This window comes from Ochotona princeps, chromosome 24 (genome assembly GCF_030435755.1).
Source record: "Ochotona princeps isolate mOchPri1 chromosome 24, mOchPri1.hap1, whole genome shotgun sequence".
Taxonomy (NCBI): domain Eukaryota; kingdom Metazoa; phylum Chordata; class Mammalia; order Lagomorpha; family Ochotonidae; genus Ochotona; species Ochotona princeps.
Genome location: NC_080855.1, coordinates 22,038,896 through 22,061,462, shown reverse-complemented (window position 1 = coordinate 22,061,462; position 22,567 = coordinate 22,038,896). Strand labels below are relative to the sequence as shown.

Genomic DNA, 22,567 nt, shown 5'->3' with positions numbered 1-22,567 from the left:
AGTGGAGACACATTTGAGAAGAACTTAAAGCATGCCTCCTGCTTCTCTCCCCATCCTGTAGGACTGCTCAGCTGAAAATACACCTTGGACACACCCACGTGCCGAGGGTCAGCTGAGCTGTGAACAGGAGAGAATGCATCATTTCCATGTGTTATGAATGGTTAATAACTTTTCTTTCCCCCCGATGATACCAGGGCATTCATCTTGAAAACAACAAAGCCACATTGGTCTGTTTGCTTGTTTTTTTCCCCCTAGATGCCCTTCCTAGCGCCCTCACAGGTGGGGAAGGTTTCCAGGACTAAGGTCTGTAACCACCCCCCCGCAAGCAGCTTGCACCGTAGCCCCAAGCGTTCCTGCTTAGCCGTGTGCCGTGTGTGTGCTTGTGCCCCCCCCCCCCCCATGGTCAGGAGTGGCCAGGCGCCCGAGGCCACTGAGCGGCAGAGCCTGCTCAGATAAGATGGTAACGATATCTTGTGCGTCTGCTGCTGAGCCTCTCCGGAGCTCTCAGAGGGAGTGACTGGTCAATGATGGATCCAGGATCCAGCCAATCAGAGAGAGTGTGGGTGCTATTGGCACAGAGAAGCGTGCCCACCCCCCCGCCCTTGTGTCTTAAGCTTCACTTTTTCATTTTGATATCTTTAGTTGCAAGTTAACTGCATGGATCTTTTTAATTTGATGTTGGAAGCTCCCAACAGGGAAAAAAAAGTCTCTCCCCAAGATCTTTTGCATTCCAACATGCTGACATTTTTGCTTTCCTCAGCAGCATGAGCCTTGCTCAGTCTGCCTCGGGGCCCCCATCTGGGCGGCAGAGGCTTGCAGGAAGTGCGCAATTGCCTTAACCAGCCGAGTGGACCCCTAAGCCGTCCTGGGGGTGTGCTTCCTAGCCACCATGTTCACGACATTGGCCTGAGTGTTCACAACATTGGCCTGAGTAAGGTTTTTCTCTTTGTCCCAAAAAGGGAAGACAGACCAGAGTTGCAATCTTTTTGTTTTTAATATTTATTTTTGTTCATTTGAAAGGCAAAAGGGAGATCAGAAGGTCAGGATTCTTCTGTCTGCTGGCTCCTCCAAAATGGCCAGAGGCAGGGCTGGGCCAGGCCGAAGCAGGGTAGCAGGGTGCCTGGAACTCCGAGCAGGTCTGCCACGTGGATGGCAGGGCTCGAGTCCTCGAGCTGTCATCAGCTGCCTGCAAGGTGTGCATTAGCAAGGAGCTGTATCAGAAGCAGAGTGGCCAGCACCCAGTCCCAGGGACTCCACTGCAGGGTGCAGGCACCCAGGAGGCAGCTTAACATGCTGTGCTGTAGCATCCACCCCCCAGAGTGCAACCTGGAGGAGGGCACAGGCATGACCCCACCTTCCAGGTGCTTGAGGTTAACTCTGAATCCTTATTAACTTAAGAAATTCCCCATCACCAGAATGACCTCCGTATCACAGAATTAACCTCTAACCTCTTGGAATCCTCTGGACTCCCGCCACTGGACGTTAATGGTCAGTTCCACCACTCAGAATTCATGGTCAGTTCATGTTGGTCGTGCCGCTCTGTCAAGCTTTCTTAGGTGTAGCCACTTGGATCTGGAAGAGGAAAGACATCACTTCCTGGAGCAGGACAGTCCTCTGTGGTGACATCCTGTTTTCACTTGGAAAATTCTAGACAGGCGTTGAAGTTAAGACATGAATCATAAGCTGGATTAAGGCCTGGGTTAGTTGAAGGCCTCGGGGGAGGTTACTACTGCTGCCAAGGAGGTTTGGCAGCCACCTTCTGCAGCCCAGCCCCAAACAGGACGGAGGGATCCTGCCGTTGCCTGAGCCTCCTCCTCTTAACTGTGTTGAGACTGCTATGGGGCTCTCATTCCCAAGTCAGAGAGCTTATACATTGCTGTTTTTAAAATAAGATTTCAGCAAAGAATTTTCTAATTCAATCATTTTATTAACTAATTTAGATGTATGACCTGCCATATTCAGTCAGAACTCAAATTGGAGTATTTAATGGTAAGGAAAAGGCACCTGATTGGCCAAAGCATCTGCGCTGCCGTGTGATCATATTTGCGCACTAATGCCTGTTACTAACCAGTCCCCCTAACCCCACCTTGCTTGCATCCCTGCTAACAGCGCATGCACTAAAGGAGGACTGGCTTTGTCCAGTGCCTGCTGTCGGCCCTTCCGAATGCTAAGTGTTCACAGATGTGTCACAGGTGGTGACGGGGCTGGCCCGGTCACTGCTTGCATTTCCTCTCCCTTGTCTGTGGCAGGCAGGCAGAGAACACATGCTGCAGTCAGACCTGCCCAGGTTAGAATTTGACCTCTCTGTGTAACACAAGGCGAGGCACAGCCTGATTGATCTGTAGCCCGGTGACATCTGTCAGAGGATTGTGGAAGGGACAAAATTAGATGAGACTTTGCAGGCACCTCTTACAGTTCTCAGTAATACCGTGGGTCTAAAGAAACGATAGGTTTATTATGTTTATCTAGAAGAGCAGTTTTAATGAGAGTTACAGATGAAGCATGCCTAGGCCCAGCCTTCTGGAATGCAGACACTGGAGGTTGGGGGCAGGGCCCAGGCATCTCCGATTTGATGCTGATCTGCCACCTGATTTTCCTTTTTAAAATTTTGTTTGAGAGTGGACATCCTGAGCAGCATCTTCGCCACCTTATCAAACACCTGCTGCCTACCTATTTTTGCTGGCAACTGTTGCTTGGTGGATTAAAGATGATGGGCCTGTGGATCCCCGTGAGTTATTCACTCCTGTCTGATGGATAGAACAAGTTGCTCTCAGAGCAGTCCTACGTCTAGTCACCTGCTGGCTCACTCTGTGGTTATCTCTTTTGTAAGGATTTAGTTAGTTATTTGAAAGACAGAAAAGGGGATTGAGAGCAGTTCCTTTTTGTGATTCTATCCCCAGTTGGCCAGAGTGGCTGGGTCCGGGCCAGGCCGCAGCCCAGAGCCTCCATCCTGGTCTCCCCTTGGATGGCAGGGACCCAGATACTTGGACCAACTTCAGCAGCTTTCCAGGCACATTAGCAGGGAGCTGGATCAGAAGTGGAGCAGCCAGGACTCAAACCTAAACTCCAGTGGGGTGCTGCGTCACAAGTGGCGCCCTCTATCGTTGCCGGCCCCAGGGACTGATTTCATTTATTTGAAAGTTAAAGAGGAGTGGAGTTGGGGGCAGCCTCTACTGGCTCAGTCCCCAAATGGCTGCAACAACTGAATCTTGGCCAGAGCACAGCCAGGAGCTTTATCCCACCTGAGTTATCTCCCCAAGCACTGGAGTTATCTTTCTTTGCTCCCCCATGCACATTTACAGGGAGGGAGATTAGAATTGGAGCGGGGGGGCTCGGCGCCATGGCCTAGCAGCTACAGTCCTCGCCTTAAACGTTCTGAGATCCCATATGGACGCCGGTTCTAATCCTAGCAGCCCCACTTCCCATCCAGCTCCCTGCTTGTGGTCTGGGAAAGCAGTTGAGAACAACCCAAAGCCTTGAGACCCTGCACCCGCATTGGAGACCTGGAAGAAGTTCCTGGCTCCTGGCTTTGGATCAGCTCAGCTCCAGCCATTGTGCTCACTTGGGGAGTGAATCATCAGACAGAAGATCTTCCTCTCTGTCTGTCCTCCTCTCTGAATATCTAACTTTCCAATAAAAATAAAATAAAGCTTAAAAAAAAAAAAGAAAGAAGTGGGGCTGGTGCTGTAGCTCACAGGCTAATCTGTGTGCCAGGACTGGCATCCCATATAGGCATGGTTCGTGTCCTGGCTGCTCCATTTCTGCTCCAGCTGATTGCTTACGGCCTAGGAAAGCAGTAGAGGATGTCTCAAGTCCTTGGGACCCTGTACTCACATGGGAAACCCAGAAGAAGCTCTTGGCTCCTCGCTTTAGATCAGCTCGGCTCCAGCCATTTTGGCCGTTTGGGGAGTGAATCAGCAGATGGAAGATTCTCCCTCCTTTCTATAAATCTGACTTTCAAATACAAATAATTTTTTTAAATGAAAATAAGTAAATTGAAAAACAGATGCTTGCTATAGCATCACTCTTTTTTCCTGTTTTATTTTTCCATGTTTCAGACGTCACCCATGCTCTGCGACAGTGGGAATTCAAAGTCCTTTGTGGTTTGGAAAATTGTGTTCCTTAAGACTCAGAGTCCAGGCAGTCTGCCTGGGTGCCCTCTCCTGTCCAGGGCTGGTAATGCCGCCTCGGGCGAAGAGAAGCAGAGCCCCTCACCACCCCTGTTTCTTGTCTTGGCCTCAGAACTGCTTTGGGATCGTGGGATGAGGTGACAGTGTGTGGGAGCCCTTAGCAATCTCTGCTCTCCAGGAAGTGCTCACTGGTGTGACCCACGACCAGGCTCTTTGGGAAAACTGGCTGTGCTTGCGGTGCCCTCACGTCTCCTACTGCCTGCATCTACACAGACTCCTTTGTGTTCATTCGTGGAATGAGTCCTGGAGGACAGAGGAGCTGAGGAAACCGCACGGAAGGGCCAGGAGCCAGCAGGATGGGGCTGTCTGCATGTCCCCACCACCCACTTGTCTTCCTGGATGCATGATCAGTTCTGTGTTCATCGTAAATAGTTGGAGAAACTCAGGAAAGTACCAGTCTGGGGTGCATGAGTAATAGAAAAAGATAGCTCTTTTGCTTGGAACCGGTAGGTGTTAGCTTGCCTGGAAATATAAGGTATTCACAAATAGAAATCTCAGCGAGTGCCACCAGGCCGTGGGTATGCTGAGGAGAGACACTGGCTGGGGGCCTCGTGTGTCTTATTGGATCAGGACGATGAGGAAGGAATTGAAGCTGCACTGGTTTTCTTCTGTCAGTGTTGCCTCTGAGACATGGCTTTTTTTCTTTTTTGGCTGGAAGACAGAAGGGGGCACTTGGAGGATGATTACTTTAGGTAACTCTGCATCTATCCATCCAGCCATCCAGTGCCCAGCCACAGGACTGACTGAGCAGCTGCCATCCAAGCACTGGGCATACTCTGAGCACCACGAGTCATTTGGTCTCTGCCCACGTTGACTGCCAGTCTGCCAGGGACGAGCACTCAACGCCTTGGTTCTGTATGTGGGGACCACCGCTGGCTGTACAGGAGGTGTGGTGCAGTTCCGTGCACTTCAGCTGCTTTGACAGCTTCCACTACACTTGAATGACCTAAAAGACATTCAGCACCTGAACTCATTAACACCAGACACTAGAAAGTTCTCAGAGTGACGGTGCGCAGGACACCCTGAGGGCCGGGTCCACCAATCCTGGGTCACGAGAGAAGAGGAGGTGCCCCTGGAAGTGCACAGGTGCATGGCTCAGAACTGGAGGAGCTGGAACTTGGGGGAGTAAAGAAGGCAAAAGCAGTGTCAGCAGCAGGGGCAGACGTGGTGTGGCTCTGCCCCTCCTATAACTTGAGTAAAACCACCGCATGCCTCAGCATGTCCCTTTGTCCTTACACCAGCCCTACAATACCGAACAGGGCTCCCCTGGTCTGCGGGAGCCCCACCTGGTAGAGAGACCATCCCTTCTGTCTCTGAGATCACAACCTGACACCTGCACCTGACTGAGGTCTGGGTCTGTCTAATTCACTGTGGACCCGCAGCAGGGAGAACAGTGCAGGGCACCTGTTTTGGAATGAATGATGCTGAAACCCACTGGTCTCGTTCATCGTGTGAACAAGGAAAATGAGGCACACTGGCTTGGGGACCCTGTATTCACCATCTACAAGAATTTCAGCTGACGTAGTAAGATGTGACAAGAGAGTTAGATGGATGCGAAAGGGGAGAGAAAGCCAATAGTGGACAGCGATTTGGTGGTCTCCTTCAATGAGTGTCCATCTAGGGGAATGAGGCAGTGTGTAGGAATGTTGGAGGGGGGGCAACATCCGCCAGGAAGAGGCCATGGTGCTAGGCCAGCCCCTCCTCTCCGAGCCATTCTGCCCACACTCTGACTAGTGATGAGGTTGTGACTGTGACCTTAGCAGCAGGAGGGGACGCAGCAGCTCAGGAGCTCTCCCTGTCAGCTGCCAGGTTTCAGGAGCTGCAGCTAGAGCATCCCAGGCCTTGGTAGCCATGAGGTTTCCTTTCCTCCATCAGAGCAAGCAAATCCCTCAAGGCTTGCATCCACCAAGGCTGCCTGACCACCCGGAATGGCTGGGCCACATGGCTGCAGGGCTGGCAGCCTGCACTTCTAGAGGTGGCCAAGGCCTGCAGCAGGGCACTGTGGGTGTGCATGGGCTCATACACGTCCTGTGGTCCTGGGGCTTGAGCAGGTGCCGGGCAGCACATCCCTTCATACCATGTCTCCTGTTTCTGTCCAGACATCAACTCTAGGGTCTCAGAGCCGCTTCGCAGCGTCTTTCCCGAAATGCACTCGGACTCAGCGAGCAAAGAGGTGCCTGGCCACATCCTGCTGGACATAGACAATGACACGGAAAGTACCGCGCTGTGAAGAATAGCACTGTCCCCCAGCCCTGGACCCTGTCCACCCCCGTGAGCGGGACAGAGCGCCAGACACACCTATCTTTGCAGACCAAACAGCGAACAGCTTTCAGTGAAGGGAGAGAGAGGCCTCCCCCTGCAGGTCTCGACCTTCTGCTTGGCTCAAGGAGACCACGGAGGCCGGCACTTAAAGCTGAATGACCTGTTGACCTGTGTCTTGAAGAAATCGTTTCTCTTTACTTGGGTAAAGACATAATGCCAAAAAAAAAAAAAAAAAAAAAGCAAAAGCAAAGAGATAGCTAGACGTGTATGAGACGCTTCTGTCGCTGCTAAGGCAGGTGGCACCACAGCTGTCCGGAGTGAGGAAGAAGCCATGCGTTACCTATTTAACAAAGTGCATTCATTCTGCAAGGCTCCTACCCTCTGTCCCTTAGACTTGCATTTGCCTGTGCTGGCAGGGAGCTTCCACCTGCAGACTCGCTGCAGAACCATTTCCTGTGCAGAAGGCTCTCTGTCTCCCCGCAGACCCCTCCAAACCCCAAGCATTGATGGTGACTGCTGGTTCTGTCACCTCGGCAAACTGGATGTGACTTGTGCCTTGTTGGATTGCCAGAATGTAGAAAGAAATGTACTGTTCTCTCTCTCTTTTTTTTTTTTTTTAAGAAAAAAAATGTAATTGCTACTTGATAAGGACCGAACAATATTCTAGTTTCATGGTTAATTTGAATTAAATATATTCTGTGGTTTATATGAAAACTTTGTCATTCTTGCAGCCTAAGCGTCGTGTGCACATGTGTGTGTGGGGGTGTGTGTGTGTGTGTATGCATGTAGGTGCTCATGTGTGGTCACTTATGATAATGGAACTGGGATGTAGGATGGGGGAGGCTGAGCTGCCCAGGCAGCAGGCCCAGCAGGGAAGCAGGCCACTGGCTGGCCCAGAGACCTCCCACACTCTGACCGGCCTCGGCAAGCGCCCATGGTCCAGGGAGTCCCCTTGGACTCACCAGTCCCTGTGCTGCTGGCCTGTGAGCGTCAGGAGTTTGAGGCTGACTAGGAGAGCCCCCTCTTTTCCAGGATGTGATGTTTTCCTGCCCTTTCCAACACACTTCTCCCCCAGCATCGGAGTACCTGGGAACAGAGGATGGGAAAGGGGAGCCAAGTGAAGGGACAGCCCCTCCCTGTGACCCAGATAAAGCGGCTTGCTCTCTGGGACCCGAGAGGACACACACTACCCGAGTTGGCTGCCCTCACCTTCCCCTGTTGGACTAGGGTGTGTCAGGGACCTGACCCTGACTTACAGGTCGCTGGGCCTGGATCCACCCACTGTGAGCTGACCTCGTGGATTCGCCCTGCGGAGAGCCCTTTCCACACTTAGAGCTGTTCATTTGAGAAGCAGGCAGCGAGCCCTCCTCCTTGCTGGCTCACTACCCAGATACCCACAGAGGCCAAGACTGGGCTAGGACCAGAGCCAGGAGCTGGGAACTCAATCCAGGTTGCCCACGTGGGCGGCAGCAGTCTCATTACTTGAGTCATGACAGCTGGCTCCCAGGGTCTGCATTCATAGGAAGGTGCAGTTGGAAATGGGGCTGGGCAGTGAACCCCAAGCCCTCGGATGTGGGAGGCAAGCATCTCAATGGCTAGGCTTAAATGCTTTCTCCTCTCTCCATGTATTATACTGAAAATATGTGCCTAGGAACTGGCATTGTGGTGTTGCAGATGAAGCTACACCCTGGGGTGCTGACACCTCATATCTGAGTGCCCATTTAAGGCCTGGCTATACTACTTTTGATCCAGCTCTCTACAAACACACCTGGAAAAAGCTGTGGGTCAGGAGGCAGGCACAGCTTAGCCAGCTCCTTGGAGCATCTTACAGGCTACAGTCAAGGTGTCAGCCAGGGCTTGGGGTGTCCTCTGGAGACTGGCCTGGGAAAGGACTTCATTTCCTTGTGGCTGTAGGAACAGCAGGCCTGAGGCCCTGACTGTCAGGGGCCAGTGGGTGACCTTCAGAACAAAGGTCTTGTCTCCTCCCCAGCCTGCCTGTGGCCAAGGACCGTCCTCTTCCTACCCCAGGGTTGAGTGCATGGCGGTGACTGCTTGGCTCATCAATCTCTTGCCCTGTGCCCCTGGGAACCGTGCAGCTAGAGGCTGGTCTTGACCAGACGCCGCTCCCTGGGGCTGCCCTGTTTCTCATGCTGGGGAAGGGCCCGCAAGCACCGCCCAGTGACCTTGACTCTACCTCCTGGAGAATGTCCACCTGCCTTCACTCCTTTCCCATTGTCTCAACTTCGATGTAGGGCCATCTCATGCTTCCTCTAAGGGGTCTCCTTACTGCCCATCTCACCTCTACCTCAGACTGTTTTCTGTGCTGATCAGACTGTGCAGGAGTGTTTCCCCACCTGCCTGGCACTTAGAGGCTGCCCTCTGCTGCTTCCCCAGCCCTTGGGCTAACCCCATGTGGTTGCTGTCCTCCCAGCCAGTACCCAGCCAGTGAGGAACGTCTCCAGGCGAACCTGCTGAGAAGCCGGAGTCGCTTACAAGGTGGGCATGTCACATAATACATAACGTGACAACGGTGACATCCTGTCACCTCTGCCTTGTTTTGCTGGCTAAGAGCAAGGGATGGGACAAGAGCAAGAGCACAGACACCACAGGGGCCACCTTAGCGTCTCTGCCACCACGTGTGAGAATGTTTGGTACGAGGAGGGATTCCACTGGTGCCCCGCTTCCAACCTCTCTGCTCGTGCTGGGACTCAGCTTACACATACCTCAGTTAAGCATATTTTAATAACCAAGAAAATATTGGCATGCCTGTGTGCACCCAGCTGGAACCCGTGGTGGGGCTCTAGTGGGAGGGGCTGGCTAGAGTGAGACTGCGGACATTAGGAGAGGGTCTCTCAGGGCGGGAGGGAACTGCTCTGTATCTTAGATCCTCTGACTGGCTCGGCTGAAAGCTGGCTTTTTAGCTACGCAGTTCTCAGGAGCACAAGACAGGAGGTGGACGAGCTGCACACACCTTTGGAATTAAAAAAATACTAAAAAGCTTCTGTCCCCTGGGACCTCCAAAAAACAGCCTCTGGTCTAGGAGGTTCTGAAAGGGGTCTTTACATTTGGCCAGCAACAGGAAGCGTTTTTGTTTATTTTTTGTGATTGTTGTTTTGCTTCCCTTTGAAAAAGAGTGAAACGACCCCCCAAACAGCTGGGAAGCATCACAGTAAATAAACAAAAGCTTTATTATTATTGTTTTCTTGCATTAAAAAATAACAGGGCTGAGGAGGCGGCGGGGGCAGTGAGCCCCGGGCAGACGGCATGCTAGGCGAAGTAGCCCCACATGAAGAAGGCGCAGCAGATGCAAAGGAGGCAGTTGATGTCCAGGGCCCTTTTCACCACCGTGTTTTCCTCCAGGGACGCCAAGGTGGGTTCCGCTGGGCTCGGGGGCACCTCGGCGCTCTTGCTTGCCACCCCGCATAGCCACAAGATGGCGCTGAGCACCTTGGACTGCTGTGGGGTGGCATCACCTGCAGAGAACCCAGCAAAGCAAGCTCATGAGGGTGCTGTATGTCTCCTACCTGCCCGATATACACTTCCTACACCTCTTCCAGGAAGTCAGAACTCAAATCCAGTGCTGCAGAGCCAACCGACTCTCTGTAGAGAACTTTCCACATAAGGGTGAGCATCGGTGTAAGTGGTGTAGCCGGCTGCTTGGGAGGGCTGTGACATGGGTCAGAGGACCTGGATGCAAGTCCTGGCTCCACTCCTAACTCCAGCTTCCTGCTAATGTGCATGCTGGGGGCCAGTGGGTAACTGGCTCCCCTTGGCTCCCTGTCACTCACAGGGGAGACCCGGATGGAGTTCACGGTTCCTGGCTTCAGCATGGACCACCCCTGGCCACTGCAGCCATTTGAGGAGTAAACCAGAAGATGGGAGCTCTCTGTCTCTGCCTCTCAATGACTCTGGCTTTCAAATAAATAAACACATTTGAAAGCGAAGTTTAAAAACCAGGGCTGGTGCTGTGGTATAGCAGGTAAAATTACCACCTGTGATGCTGGCACCCATGTGTTATGTCCCAGTCCCAGCTGTCCACTTCCCATCCAACTCCCTGCTAATGTGCCTGGGAAAGCAGCAGAGGATGGCCCAAGTCCTTGGACCCTGCAGCCACATGGAAGACTCAGAATAAATTCCAGACACATGGCTTTAGGCTGACCTGACTCTGGCCAGTGTGGCCATTTGGAGAATGAGTCAGTAGATGGAAGATTCTCTGTCTCTCCCACTCTCCGTATAACTCTGACTTTCAAATTAATACATTTTTACAACTTACATAGGGCAAACTAAGAGAAGCAATGGCTTAAGCTGCTAAGCGGCTCTGCTTCTTAAAGATTTATTTATTTTTGTTGGAAAGTCAGATATACAGAGAGGAGGAGAGACAGAGAGGAAGCTTCTTCTAGGTCTCCCACACGAGTGCAGGGTCCCAAGACTTTGGGCCATTCTCTACTGCCTTCCCAGGCCACAAGCAGGGAGCTGGATGGGAAGTGGGGCGGCTGGGACACGAACCGGCACCCATATGGAGTCCCGACACATGCAAGGTAAGGACTTTAGCCAGTAGGCCTCGGCACCAGGCCCACTGCTCTGCTTCTCAACCAGCTCCCTGCTAGCACTCCTGGGAAAGCAGCCGAGGATGACCTGATAATTCAGACCCCTGCAAACTATATGGGAGACCTAGATGAAGCTCCAGGCTCCTGGCTTCCACCTGGTCCAGCCGCTGGGCCATTTTGAGGCCACCTGGGGAGTGATCCAATGGATGGAAGATGTACCATTCCCTGTTTCTAACTCTTTCAAATAAATAATAAATCATTAATTTAAGAAAATGTTTTTAAAAGAGCCGTGGCCATGATAACACAGCCTCAGGGCCATGGAGACAGCAGGGATGGGTGAGGACTTTGGCTAAATGGCAGTCGCACCCCCAGGGAAGCCGCAGCTGCTGTACAGCCTCTGGCACCTCCCTCGCTGTGGGTCCCATGTTGCTGGGTCTTCCCCTTTTTTCAGGAGTGGCTGGAAATCTGGAATTTCTCGTGCCAGTGCCAGGTGTTTCCATGGTAACTTCTGGGCTACACCAAATCTGGCCAGGATAAAAGCTATGCCCCCTCCCTGCCAGAGTTGCACCAGATTGCAATGCCAGGTGTGCCGGGCACTTAGCTGGCCTGTCTTTGCCGCTTGGCCCAGGCGAGGCTCATGGGAACTTCCTCTAGTGACCCGAGAGTGGGCAAGGCATGTGCGAGGGGCTTGCTGGAATGCCCGGTCTGTCTGCTTCTCTGGCTGGTGTGATTTCCTGAGTTCCCTATAATCCCACGCTGCGGTCCCCACGGACAGCGACCACTCACCACTGTGTGTTTTGGATGCGCCCTCCTGCACCATCTCCAGCTGGATGCCGGCTCTGTGGGTCTCAGTGGTCCCGTTCTGACAGAAGGCAGGTGGCCCGGGAGTGGCTGCCGCCCCCTGCTGCTGCTTCTGGACCACCGGGTCGTGGCGAGTAAACCAGGTCAGGCGGCTGATCTAGGGAGGAGCCGAGAGCAAGGGTGAGGACGTGTGTTCCTCCCCAAGTTCAAGGTCAGGCTTCACCTCCAGCTGGGGCCACCCCCACAAGCCTCCACTCCGCATCCCACAGAGCACCTGGCTTACTTCCCTGCCCTTAACAGTCCTCTCCCTCCTCAGTTTGGAGCCACTCCTCTCTCATCCTAACTCTAGGGCACAGTGGGACCCAGACAGGAGGCATTCCAGCTTGCCCAGTTCCCTGGCCCATTTCTCGGGTGATGTGAAGTCCACCAGAATACAAATAGAGTTGCTTGTGTTCACTGTAACCGGAATCAATAAGGCTGGGAAATTATGAAGGAAGGATCCCACATACAATTCCCTAATAATAGTAACTTTTAATAATAATACATTTCTAGCGGGCAGCAATGTGGCATAGCACATTAAGCCGCTGCCTGCGCTGCCTGCGTCCCACATGGGTACGGGTTTGAGTCCTGGCTGCTCCACTTCCAACCCAGCTCCCTGCTAATGTACCTGGGAAGGCAAGAGTCCCTGACACCCAAGTGGGAGACCTGGATGAAGCCCTTGGCTTCTCACCTGGCCCAGTTGTGGCCATTGAAGCCATCTAGTGGGGAGTAAATCAATGGTTGGGGCATTTCGTGTGTGTGCATGAAACTCTGCCTTTCAAATACAAAACAACCACCAGAGTCACAACTTCCCCGAAGGCCACCACCACCTTCTACAAGAAGTACTTCCAGCAGGACATCTGCCCACAGTTGACACTCAACTACTGCTGGACACTTCTCTGACAGTCTTTGCTGCGTCAGAAACACCGCTGCTTTTCACTGCACGACAGCAGAAGTGGAGACAGCCGCAGAGCCGTGTGGCCCCACGTGGGGCCTGAGCCTCCAAGTCTAGGTGAGAGATGGCTTCCAAATCCTGAATGGATCCCCCGATCCTTGAATGGTCAGGCCTCTTGGCTTAACTCACTTGGAACCACACATCTCGGCGGATACGGGTGTCCACAAAAACGTACCATCTCCTGTGACGGAGGCTCTGTGAGCAGGGTGGTGGCTGTGAGGGTGACCAGGGTCACCGAGGACAGGATCATGGAGAAGTAGAGGTAGTGAACGGACTTGACCACAGAGGGGCGCTCATCCGGCTGGTCGCAGGTAGGCTGCACGTAAATGAAGTCCAGGATGAGCCTGAGGAAGCCCAGGAGCAGGCCCAAGATGAGGCCCCAGAAAGCACCCTGCCAACCAGAGCAAGATGAGCTTAGTGACACGGAGGGGTCAGGCTTCAGGCCGGGGGCTTGTTCAGCTTGGGAGGGTCGCTGCGCGGATCGCTGCTTGGAAAAAACCTGGAGCTGTTTGTTTAGGAGTCCCTCAGGATCCCCTGGGGGATGCATGCAGGATTTTTCAAGGATACCACCATCCACAGGTGCCCCAGTCCCCTATACAGAATGGTATGCGCCCACTTCCAGTCACTCACAACACCTAATATGGGGATACAAATTCATGACAAAAGTCTACCTAGGTACAAGAAAAATGTAAAACCTAGGTCTAGTTTTCTGCATAATAGGCATTTTCATTAGCTTGTTTGGCAAGCTGAGGGGAAGACCTCTTAGTTGGATTTCAAAAAATTGAGGCAGCACAAGGAAGCCACACCATGGCATACTAGCTGCCACCATCACTCCACGTGGGTGCTGGTTCGTGTCCTGGCTGCTTCACTTCCCGTCCAACTCCCTGCTGATGTGCCTGGAGCACCTGCTTGGGTCCCTGCCCCCCAGGAGAGACTCAGGAGTTCCTGTTCCTGGCTTTGGACTAGCCCAGCTCCTGCGGCCATTTGGGGAATGAAGCAGGAGGTGGGAAATCTAACTCTGCGCTTCAAATAAAATAAGTACATTTTTTAGGGTTTGGTTTTGTTTTGTTTTTGTTTTTTGTTTTTTTGGTACCAGAATCATCTTAGTCCTTAGTTTTATTTTCCATGAACTTTGTTTTAAAGGTCCTTTCACACAAAGCAAGTACTAGTTAAAATTTCTTAGGGAGAGAGGACAAGAAAGAAAAGTTTGAACATGTTAGGGACAAGTGTACATTTTTTTTCCTTATTAATCTGCAGCTGGTCGAATCACAGAGGGGAAACTCATGGATACTGCCAGAAGTCTATCACATGTCATTTATTCTTCCCTGTTCATTTGGCTTCTCTGCTTAACGACCAAATTACCTCAAGGTTTCGCCGACTCCCTTCCCTACTATTGCCTCTTTTCAAAGACCAAGCGCCTCCCTCCCTGGGCCTTCTGCTGCCTGTCCCTGAGAACTCATGCATGGGCAGCCCATCCTCCCGTCCCCGGTCCCCTTCCCTTCCCCAGCACTCCCCAGCAGTGCGTTGGGGGCTGAACCAGGGCTACCTTCTCATTGGTCCGCTTCCAGAAGCATCCCATGATGAAAACCACAGCCACGGGCGGTTGCAGGTAGGAGCTGATGGCCTGGATGTAGACGAAGAGCTGGCCTCCCTGGCTGGCCTGGACCACGGGGATCCAGAGCACGGAGACCACGACGAGCAGCAGCACGAACACCCTGTGCCGGACGAAGGGATACCCCGTGCGTCTTCCCTGATGATTCACTCCCAGGGTCAGCTTGGCATGGTGCCATCGGGTAAAGCTCTGTTGTGGCACTGACACACCATATCCAAGCCCTGGCCCTCTGCTCTGCTTCCAATCCAGTGCCCTGCCAGGGCACCTAGGAAGGCCGTGAACGATGGGAGGCCCCCGCCCGGGGTGGAGTGTCTGGCTTCTGCCTTTGGCCTGGCCCAGCCCCAGCTCTTGTGGCCACTTGGAGAGTGAACCAGCAGATGGGAAAAAATCTTCTGTCTTTCCCTCTCTCTGTCACTCTGCCTTTCAAGTGCTGTCTCTCCCCATCATAGCAGCCCTAGAGGGATGGGTGTGGCTGTAAGCCGTGTCTAGAACATGGCAGGTGCTCGGTGGGGATGAATGGTCCTGATCTTTGTCCCCAGAGGAGACTGCCCCGGCCTCTGGGAACTGCCAGCTGGATTTGGCCTCTAGGGGTCCAATTTTTTCAGTTCCTCCTGCCCTGCTCCTTGTATCCCACTGCCCAGTCTCCTCCTAGCCCCACCCCGGAAGGCCTTACCTGCCCACAATCATGAGCTCCCTCTCTGATGCCCGAGGCCGGACATGATTCCAGAGGTCCATGGTGAAGATGGTGCTGGCACTGTTAAAGATGGAGGTGAGGGAGGACATGAGAGCAGCCACCATCACAGCCATCATGAGCCCTCGGAGTCCTGGGGGCAGAAGGGAGCGCTATCGGCTGGGGCTTTCCTGCCAATACCTGCTGCCCTCTACCCAAAAGTCAGCTGGGCCCATGGAGCTCTGCTGCGAGGGAGCAGAGGCTCAGCTGAGGATGCATGGACAGAGTCCCCCTGGACAGCCAGTCGCCTCCTGTCCACAGCTCTCCCACCAGAGCCCAGGCAATGTCCTCCTTCCTGGCTTCCCCCAGAGCAGGGGGTGGGAGGGGACTCAGGCTAAGAACAGGGCAAAAGGGGCTTACCTGTGGGCAGGAGCTCCAGCACCAGCTTGGGGTAGGCGATGTCGGAACAGCCTGAGGGGTTGCCGCAGACCCTCTGACAGATGTCTGGGTCTGCGCAGGCCACTTGGTCTGCAGGGGAAGACACAGGCCCAGGCTGAGCGTGTGACCAACCCTGTCTCTTCCCCTCTCTGAACCTCAACCATGTACCTGCTGGGAACATGGCATGAGTCTCACTCTCCATGCGATGAAATTGATTGTCAGGCAAGCACCCTGCACCACATGAGCATAGCTCATGCTACCTGCTGGTGTGTCTTGCCACAGCATCCCACAACAGGTTGTCTGTTCCTGACCTGCTCTGCAACAGGGGCTAAAAACAAGGCATGGTTGGACTAAAGCTGCCTGTAGCTGGACATCTGGTGAGTGTTCTGAAACCTCCTCTTGTCCCTGGTTCCCTTCTCAGTGCACATCGAATACAGCAGCTATCACTCACTGTGAATGCCAGTGCCTCTCTGGGTGGCCCCTGGCTTTCTCCCTCCTCCTCCTTCTGTGTTTCTGTATCGGCATCTCTCTGATCTTCAGGCGCTCCTTGGATCACAGCCTCTGCATGGGTGAACTGGGCTAGCCACAGACGGAGACACCCACTCGCTGTGTCAGAGCTTGGCTCCACTTCCGATTCCAGCTTCCTGCTACGGTATGCCCTGGAGGCCGAAGTGATGTTCAAGTAGTTGGTCCTGGCCACCTAGCTGGGAGACCTGGGTGGAATTCCCGGTTCCCAGGCATTTATCTGGAGAATGAACCAGTGAACTGGAGGACTCTCTTCCTCTGTTCTCACTCTGTACCTCTCAGATAAAATCAATTTAAAAAATGGCTTCTGTACTAAAAAATATTTTTCCATTATCTACTGGGCAATACAGTATAACAGCTATCTATATAGCATTCATGCGGTATTCGGTATTATACATCATCTAGGGCTCGGTGCGGTAGCCTAGTGGCTAAAGTCCTCGCCCTGCACACGTTGGGATCCCATGTGGGTGCTGGTTCTAATCTCAGCTGCTCCACTTCCATCCAGCTTCCTGCTTGTGGCTTGGGAAAGCAGTACAGGACGGCCCAAAGCCTTGGGACCCTGCACCCGTGTGGGAGACCTGAAAGAGGCTCCTGGCTTCTGGCTTGGTATCGGCTCAGCTCCAGCTGTCGCGGCCACTTGGGGAGTGAATCATTGGATGGAAGATCTTTCTCTCTGTCTCTCCTCTCTGTAAATCTGCCTTTCCAATTAAAATAAATAAATTTCTAAAAAAATAATCTGGAGATGATTGTTTTCTTTTTCTAAGATTAGTAAAGTGTGTAGAATTACATAGTTTAAATGGAAATGTTACACCACTCAACCTAAGAGACTCAAGTGCCCATGAATATCGCTGCTCGTGGAGACCCTGGAACCGAACCCCTACAGACACCAGGGGGTGGCTATCCATCCAGCCTTCCCGCTCTCCCTGTTATGAACGCATCCCAAGCATGCAAGCAAAGGCCTCCCAACAGTAAGACAAAAGAAACTTAAAAACCCCAAACCATTCCTGAGTGGCAGTCTGTGAAGGAAGCAGCTGGCTGTGGCATGACTCTTACCAAGGGAGGCAGAGGTGACAGGAGGGACTCAGAGAGAGGAGGAGACCCAGTGATGGTCCCTCAGGAAGTTGATGTCACAGCCAGGACTTAAACCCGGCCTCTTGACTCAGTCCAGCCTGTCCAAGGAAGCAGGCCAGGAGAGCGTCTGCCTTCCCAGTGTCTGCCTTTCCTCGGACTCTGCCCCCTAGGCCCCTTCTCCCCTCTGAACTGACACCTGTCCAGCCCCACGTACCCCCACTAGGAGCCCAGGTTAGTTAGTCGACAAGGCCTGAAGTCTCTTGCTAACAGGTAGATGAGGGAGAATTCTAGACACTCCCTCCGCTCCAGCTAGAGACCCTGGCCGTTCTTCCTCAAGCAGTGGTCTTCAGCTTGGTTTCTCTGGCCGCCCTAACCCCAGGGAGCCTGTTGCTGCTTGGCCGGGTCCCTGTCCTGGTCCTGAGGCAGTGTCAGCGCCAGGCTGACTGGCCGGCTGAGCTCTGTAGCTCACCATGGGCCTTGAGATAGATGTTTGACTACACCTCCAGGTGGTCCCTGTACTTCTGTTTGCATTGCAAAATTCAGTTAATAAAAGTAAGCACTTCGAGTCTAACAAATCTGGGCTCTCACATGAATGTTTATTTTCCTTATTGACAGAACAAAAGAGCTAAGAGATGCCAGTGGCCCGAAGCCTTTTTTTTTCCCACTGGACCAATGGACCCAAGTACCAGTGGTTTGGTGCTTTTCCCCAAAGTGATTTCTTCTCACGCCTGGGACCTCTCCCTCCACTGACAGCTACCAATGGCGGAGACATTAGATATGGTCGCATAACTAATAATACAAACAGCAACTTATATGGCATAAAATAGATTCCCCCCAAACTGGCTCAGTTTAAAACAACATTCATTAGTTTATTTGAAAGGCAGACTTACTGAGAGCGAGAGGGAAAGATGAGGAAGGGGAAGGGAAGAGCAAGAGAGATTTTCCATTTGCAGATTCATCCCCCCAGACAGCTGCCACAGCCCAGGACTGAGCCAGGACGAAGCCAGGAGCCAAGAGCTTCACATAGGAACCCAAGCACTTGGGCCATCTTCTGCTGCTTTCCCGGGTACATTAATAGGGAGCTGAATTTGAAGTGGAGCAGTCGGGACTCGAACTGACACCCATGTAGGATGCTTAACCCTATGTTCTGCAACACTGGCCCCAAGTGGTTCAATTCTAGACAAAATTAAGATATCAGACTAAGATGATATGCAGACTTCAAAAGTTATTGGGAAAAAAGGGGGAGGAGGGAATAAAAGGGCCCGGCATTTGCCTAGTGGCTAAAATCCTTGCCTTGCTTGCATCGGCATCCCATATGGGTGCTGGTTCATGTCCCAGCTGCTCCACCTCCCATCCAGCTCCCTGCTTGTGGCCTAGGAAAGCAGTCGAGGATGGCTCAAAGCCTTGGGACCCTGCACCCACGTGGGAGACCTGGAAGAAGCTCTTGGCTTTGGATCGGTGCAGCTCCAGCTGTTGCGGCCACTTGGGGAGTGAATCATTGGAAGGAAGATCTTCCTCTCTGTCTCTTTTCCTCTCTGTATGTCTGACTTTTCAAAAAAAAAATTCACCATTATAAAAAAAAGAATAAAAAATAAATCTTAGAAAAGAGCAATCTTATTGGAAAATCTATGCCTTCCAGAAGGCTGGAGTTCTTGACATTTTAGTACTCTTCTGAATTGGCTCAGGAGAATATTAGAAAATATTTACTTTTCTTATTGCAGGAGCATTGTCAGGGGCCTCCCAGGTGGGGCAAAGTTCAAGTTTAAGTTAAAATCTTTGTGAGTTTTTCCTGATCTAAAACCTGGCTCTTGGGGCCAGTGTTACGTGCAGCCCTGTAATGGTGTAATACAGCCATGGCCTGTCACGCTGGCACCCCCCCTTGGGGGCTAATTTGAGTCTTGGCTGCCCCACTTCTGCTCCAGTTCTTGTGCCTGGGAGAGAAATTGACGATGCTCTAAGTATCTGGGCTTCTGCCACCCATATGGGAGACACAGTTGGGATTCCAGGCTCCTCGATTCAGCCTGGCCATTGCGGCAAATTGGGGAGTGAATCAATGAATGGAAAATTTCTTTCTTTCACTGTCTCCCTGTCTCTGTAACTCTGTCAGATAAAAACAAAACCCTTTAAAAAGGAAATAAAAGCTGCTCTCTTTGAGGTGCGGAGGGGAAGAATCCCCCTGAGATATAATTGTCAACTACAAAGTTTCTCTTTCTCTCTCTCTGGCTATGCAGCCTCAACCCTTAGCTTTAGGGCCAAACCCCGGCTTGCAAAGCATGTGTGTGGCAGGCCACAGTTTGCTCACTTAGTCTCAAAAAAGTGTTCTTTATAGGCAAATGAGTTGCTTCAACCGAATGAGAAGTACAACCCACAAGCAGTTCATCAGCATCTGCTCACCTGCTGTGAACTAATTAATTAGCCATTTCTTGCATGCAGTGTGTTCTCTTGCCAGATAGCTTCAGACCCAGGCCAACATTATGTCACAGTGAGTTAAACTACTGCCTGTGGCACTAGCATCCTATTTCTGAGCAACAGTTTGAATCCTGGCTGCTCTGCTGCTGATCCAGCTCCCTGCGAATGCGCCTCAGAAGGTAGCAGAGTCCGTGGGCCTCTGACACCCTCACGGGAGATCTGGACAGCTGTCTTGACTCCTGGTTTGGCCCAGACCTAGATGTTGGTGCCATCTGGGGAGGGAGCCAGTGGAAAGAAAACATTCTCCTCTCTTCCTCTCTCTCTCTCTCTCTCTCTCTCTCTCTCTCTCTCTCTCTCTCCATGTCCTTGCTCTGCCTTTCCATTAAGCAACAAATCTTCACAAAGACAAACTAAATTCCAGAGTTCAACAGCTCCCCCAAATCACGTTGGCCAGAGGAACCCCTCCCTGGCCTCATCTGTGATGTCACCTTGTATATTTCCCTCATCACACTTCACCCAACCAACAACAGCGCATTCATCGGCTCATTCATGTGTTAACCCGCAGCCCCTACTGCAGTGGGGATACTGCCTCTCTGATCCACAGACAGATCTCCAGACACCGCTAGACCAAGACCTGACGGATACCCGGTTCTCAAAGTATTCTCTGGACACAGAGATGAACAAACAAATGAGTGAGGAAATCAGTTTCTCTGAGCTACCATGTCATCCTCTGTAAGATGGAAATACCAACAATGGCACCTGCCTCTTACAGTCATTCTGGGGGTGTCATGGGGGTGAGGGTTCTCTCTCATCCTCAGGGCATTTGTTCCAGGACTCCTCAAGGATGCCAAAAGCTGAAGGTGTGCAAATCCTTTAAATAAAATGGTGTGGTGTCTGCATATAAACTAGACACAGCTCACCATATACTTGACATCATCTCTGGGTTACGCATAATATTTCATGTTATATAAGTAGCTGCTGTGCCGTATTGTTTAGGGAATAAAGGCAAGGGGGCGGGGAAGGCTGTTGATGCTTAGTACAGATGCAGTGTTTCTGGAATAGTCTCAAGCCGTGGGACTGAATCCGCACACTCGGAGCCCCAGGATATGGAGAGCTGGCTGCAGTCAAGTGAAGTAAGAACAGTAAACGCTTGCCTGTGCCAGCTGGTGTTTTAAGCCTTATGAAACCCTATTATCTCCCCGTCACAGGCAAGGAAATGAAGGGAGAGGGGTCAAATGACTTACTGAAGGTCACTTTGTAAGACGCAGAGACAAGTTCCAGGCCCAGCAAGTCTAGATTCAAGTTCATAACCACTACGCTCGACTGCAAGATGCTCCCAGGGACTGGCCTTGCGCAGGACAAGTGCATGAGGAACGTTGACTGCTTTAAGTCACATTTGTTGTTCATGCATGAAGTTTTCCTCTGGGTCATCCCTAAGCCATATCCCAGTTATTATCTGCTTTGGGGTGGGAGGCTTCACCATGATTTTAATTCTTCTCTAGAAGTAAGACCAAAAACTCTCTGAGTTCCTCATTGCACCTGGTCTAGAGAAGCAACATCCAGAGTCCAGCACCATGGACAGTGACCCCAATTCCCTCCCCTAACTCTCTCCCTCTAAGTCCCAAGGAAACTAGTGAGCCATTCCCACCCTTTCCTGATCTTCGCATAACAACGTGTGGGATACGGTACACAGGAGGCCAATTTCCACTTGATACTCTCCTTTGAGTCATCCACAGCCGTGGGGACAGAGAAGGCCTTCTTGTGTGTGGGTCACCAGTTCCTGACACCACAGGGACTCCCTATAGCATCACCCTCTCAGCATTTTTGTCCTTTCCCCTCCCCACATTAGAGAACAAGCAGATCAAGGCAAATACTCCGAGGCCTTCGACATCCTTTCTGTGTTGCAACAAGTAACACAGAAAGGATTCTGTGGGGCCAACATGATTAAGTCACTGAACTCAAATGGGAAATCTAGAGAGGAAAGATCCCAAGAGACTTTGAGTAAGTGAGGACCAGCAATGTGAGTTTAAAGATTACAGTGAAGGCAAGGCTCCAGTATGCAGTGTGACGGGGTAACCCTCCAGGGAGGAGTTTCTCACTGCAAGTGCCGAGAAGTGACATGGAGTCGGCACGTGTCTAAGTCCGCTCCCCAGGGAGAGAGTCCAGTTATACCCTCATGGGGCATTCAGGAGCGATGCATACAGAACCCTTGGAAGGCTCCAAGACCCAGATGCTCCCCTCCCTGCTGTCTTCTCACCTGGAAAAAGGATGCGGCTCACCATCCCAGGAAACACCATGATGAAAAGGGGCAGCACCTTCATGTATGAGGCCATCAGAGAACCTCCTTTGGCATGGGACAGGTTCTTGGCAGCCAGTGACCGCTGGACAATCACCTGGAAAACAGAGAGGGTGGCTGGAGGTGAAAAATGGGTTTCTCTTAGGGTAGACCAGAAGTTCACAACTTCTGTGTTGGAGGAGTAGGCTCAGCATGCTGGGCTGGGGGAAACACGTCTTCCCTGTGGCGACTCCCTGCCTTTCTCCTCACTGTTGTTGTTGTTGTTGTTGTTTTTAACCTAGAAGCTTGGTCCTGATCGATGAAAGGTGTCCATCAAATTTCATTCTAACCCATGGCTACCATCATCAATTTGGAAAGCGCGCAAACTCAAGGCATCCAACCGCTGCTCTCATGGGACTTCTCAAGAAAGGGTAAGGAGTAAGGCTCTCCACCTGCTGCCGGCCCCACACGAATCGTTCCCTCTGCAGGTGTCACAGACCCGCTGGTTGCACATCCTTCACTAGATCGCTAAAGATAGAAGACATCATAGAAGAAAGAACTCCAGGAGGGGGAGGCCAAAGTCACTGCAGGGAGGAGACACTCAGGAGGTGAACAGAGAGACACACCCAATGGTTGGTCACGTGGTGTGAGTCCTTCCTTCTGAAGCTGCCAGTTCTGGCTAATGCTGCCCGGGCTTCGCTCCTGCCTCCCTGCCTCTTGGCTGTGTGACCTTGGGTAGGCAACAATACCTCGCTTTGACTTGGTGTTTGCAT

General features: G+C 52.1%; 2 protein-coding genes across 9 annotated transcripts in view; one reads left to right on the top strand and one right to left on the bottom strand.

The window, feature by feature from the left end:
• ARHGAP17 (Rho GTPase activating protein 17) overlaps window positions 1–7,064 on the top strand; it is a 46,627-nt gene extending 39,563 nt beyond the window's left edge. For 3 of the 6 annotated variants that reach the window (XM_058681102.1, XM_058681105.1, XM_004586831.4), the window contains one exon: window positions 6,290–7,064. In XM_058681102.1, coding sequence (XP_058537085.1) covers window positions 6,290–6,420 — 131 coding nt within the window. In that variant the 3' untranslated portion in view covers window positions 6,421–7,064. Of the gene's footprint in view, window positions 1–255; window positions 304–1,940; window positions 1,990–6,289 lie in introns of all 6 variants that reach the window. The other 3 variants (XR_009247609.1, XM_058681104.1, XM_058681103.1) reach the window with 3 other exon arrangements.
• Window positions 7,065–9,621: 2,557 nt separating this feature from the next.
• Window positions 9,622–22,567, bottom strand: part of SLC5A11 (solute carrier family 5 member 11) — a 32,942-nt gene continuing 19,996 nt past the window's right edge. Inside the window, exons 9-15 of one of the 3 annotated variants that reach the window (XM_058680555.1) lie at window positions 21,777–21,912; window positions 15,497–15,604; window positions 15,080–15,230; window positions 14,341–14,509; window positions 12,970–13,185; window positions 11,786–11,957; window positions 9,622–9,925 (exon numbers count right to left, since the gene is read on the bottom strand). In XM_058680555.1, the coding sequence (XP_058536538.1) occupies window positions 9,720–9,925; window positions 11,786–11,957; window positions 12,970–13,185; window positions 14,341–14,509; window positions 15,080–15,230; window positions 15,497–15,604; window positions 21,777–21,912 (1,158 nt within the window). In that variant the 3' untranslated portion in view covers window positions 9,622–9,719. The remainder of the gene's footprint in view (window positions 9,926–11,785; window positions 11,958–12,969; window positions 13,186–14,340; window positions 14,510–15,079; window positions 15,231–15,496; window positions 15,605–21,776; window positions 21,913–22,567) is intronic. The other 2 variants (XM_058680556.1, XM_058680557.1) reach the window with 2 other exon arrangements.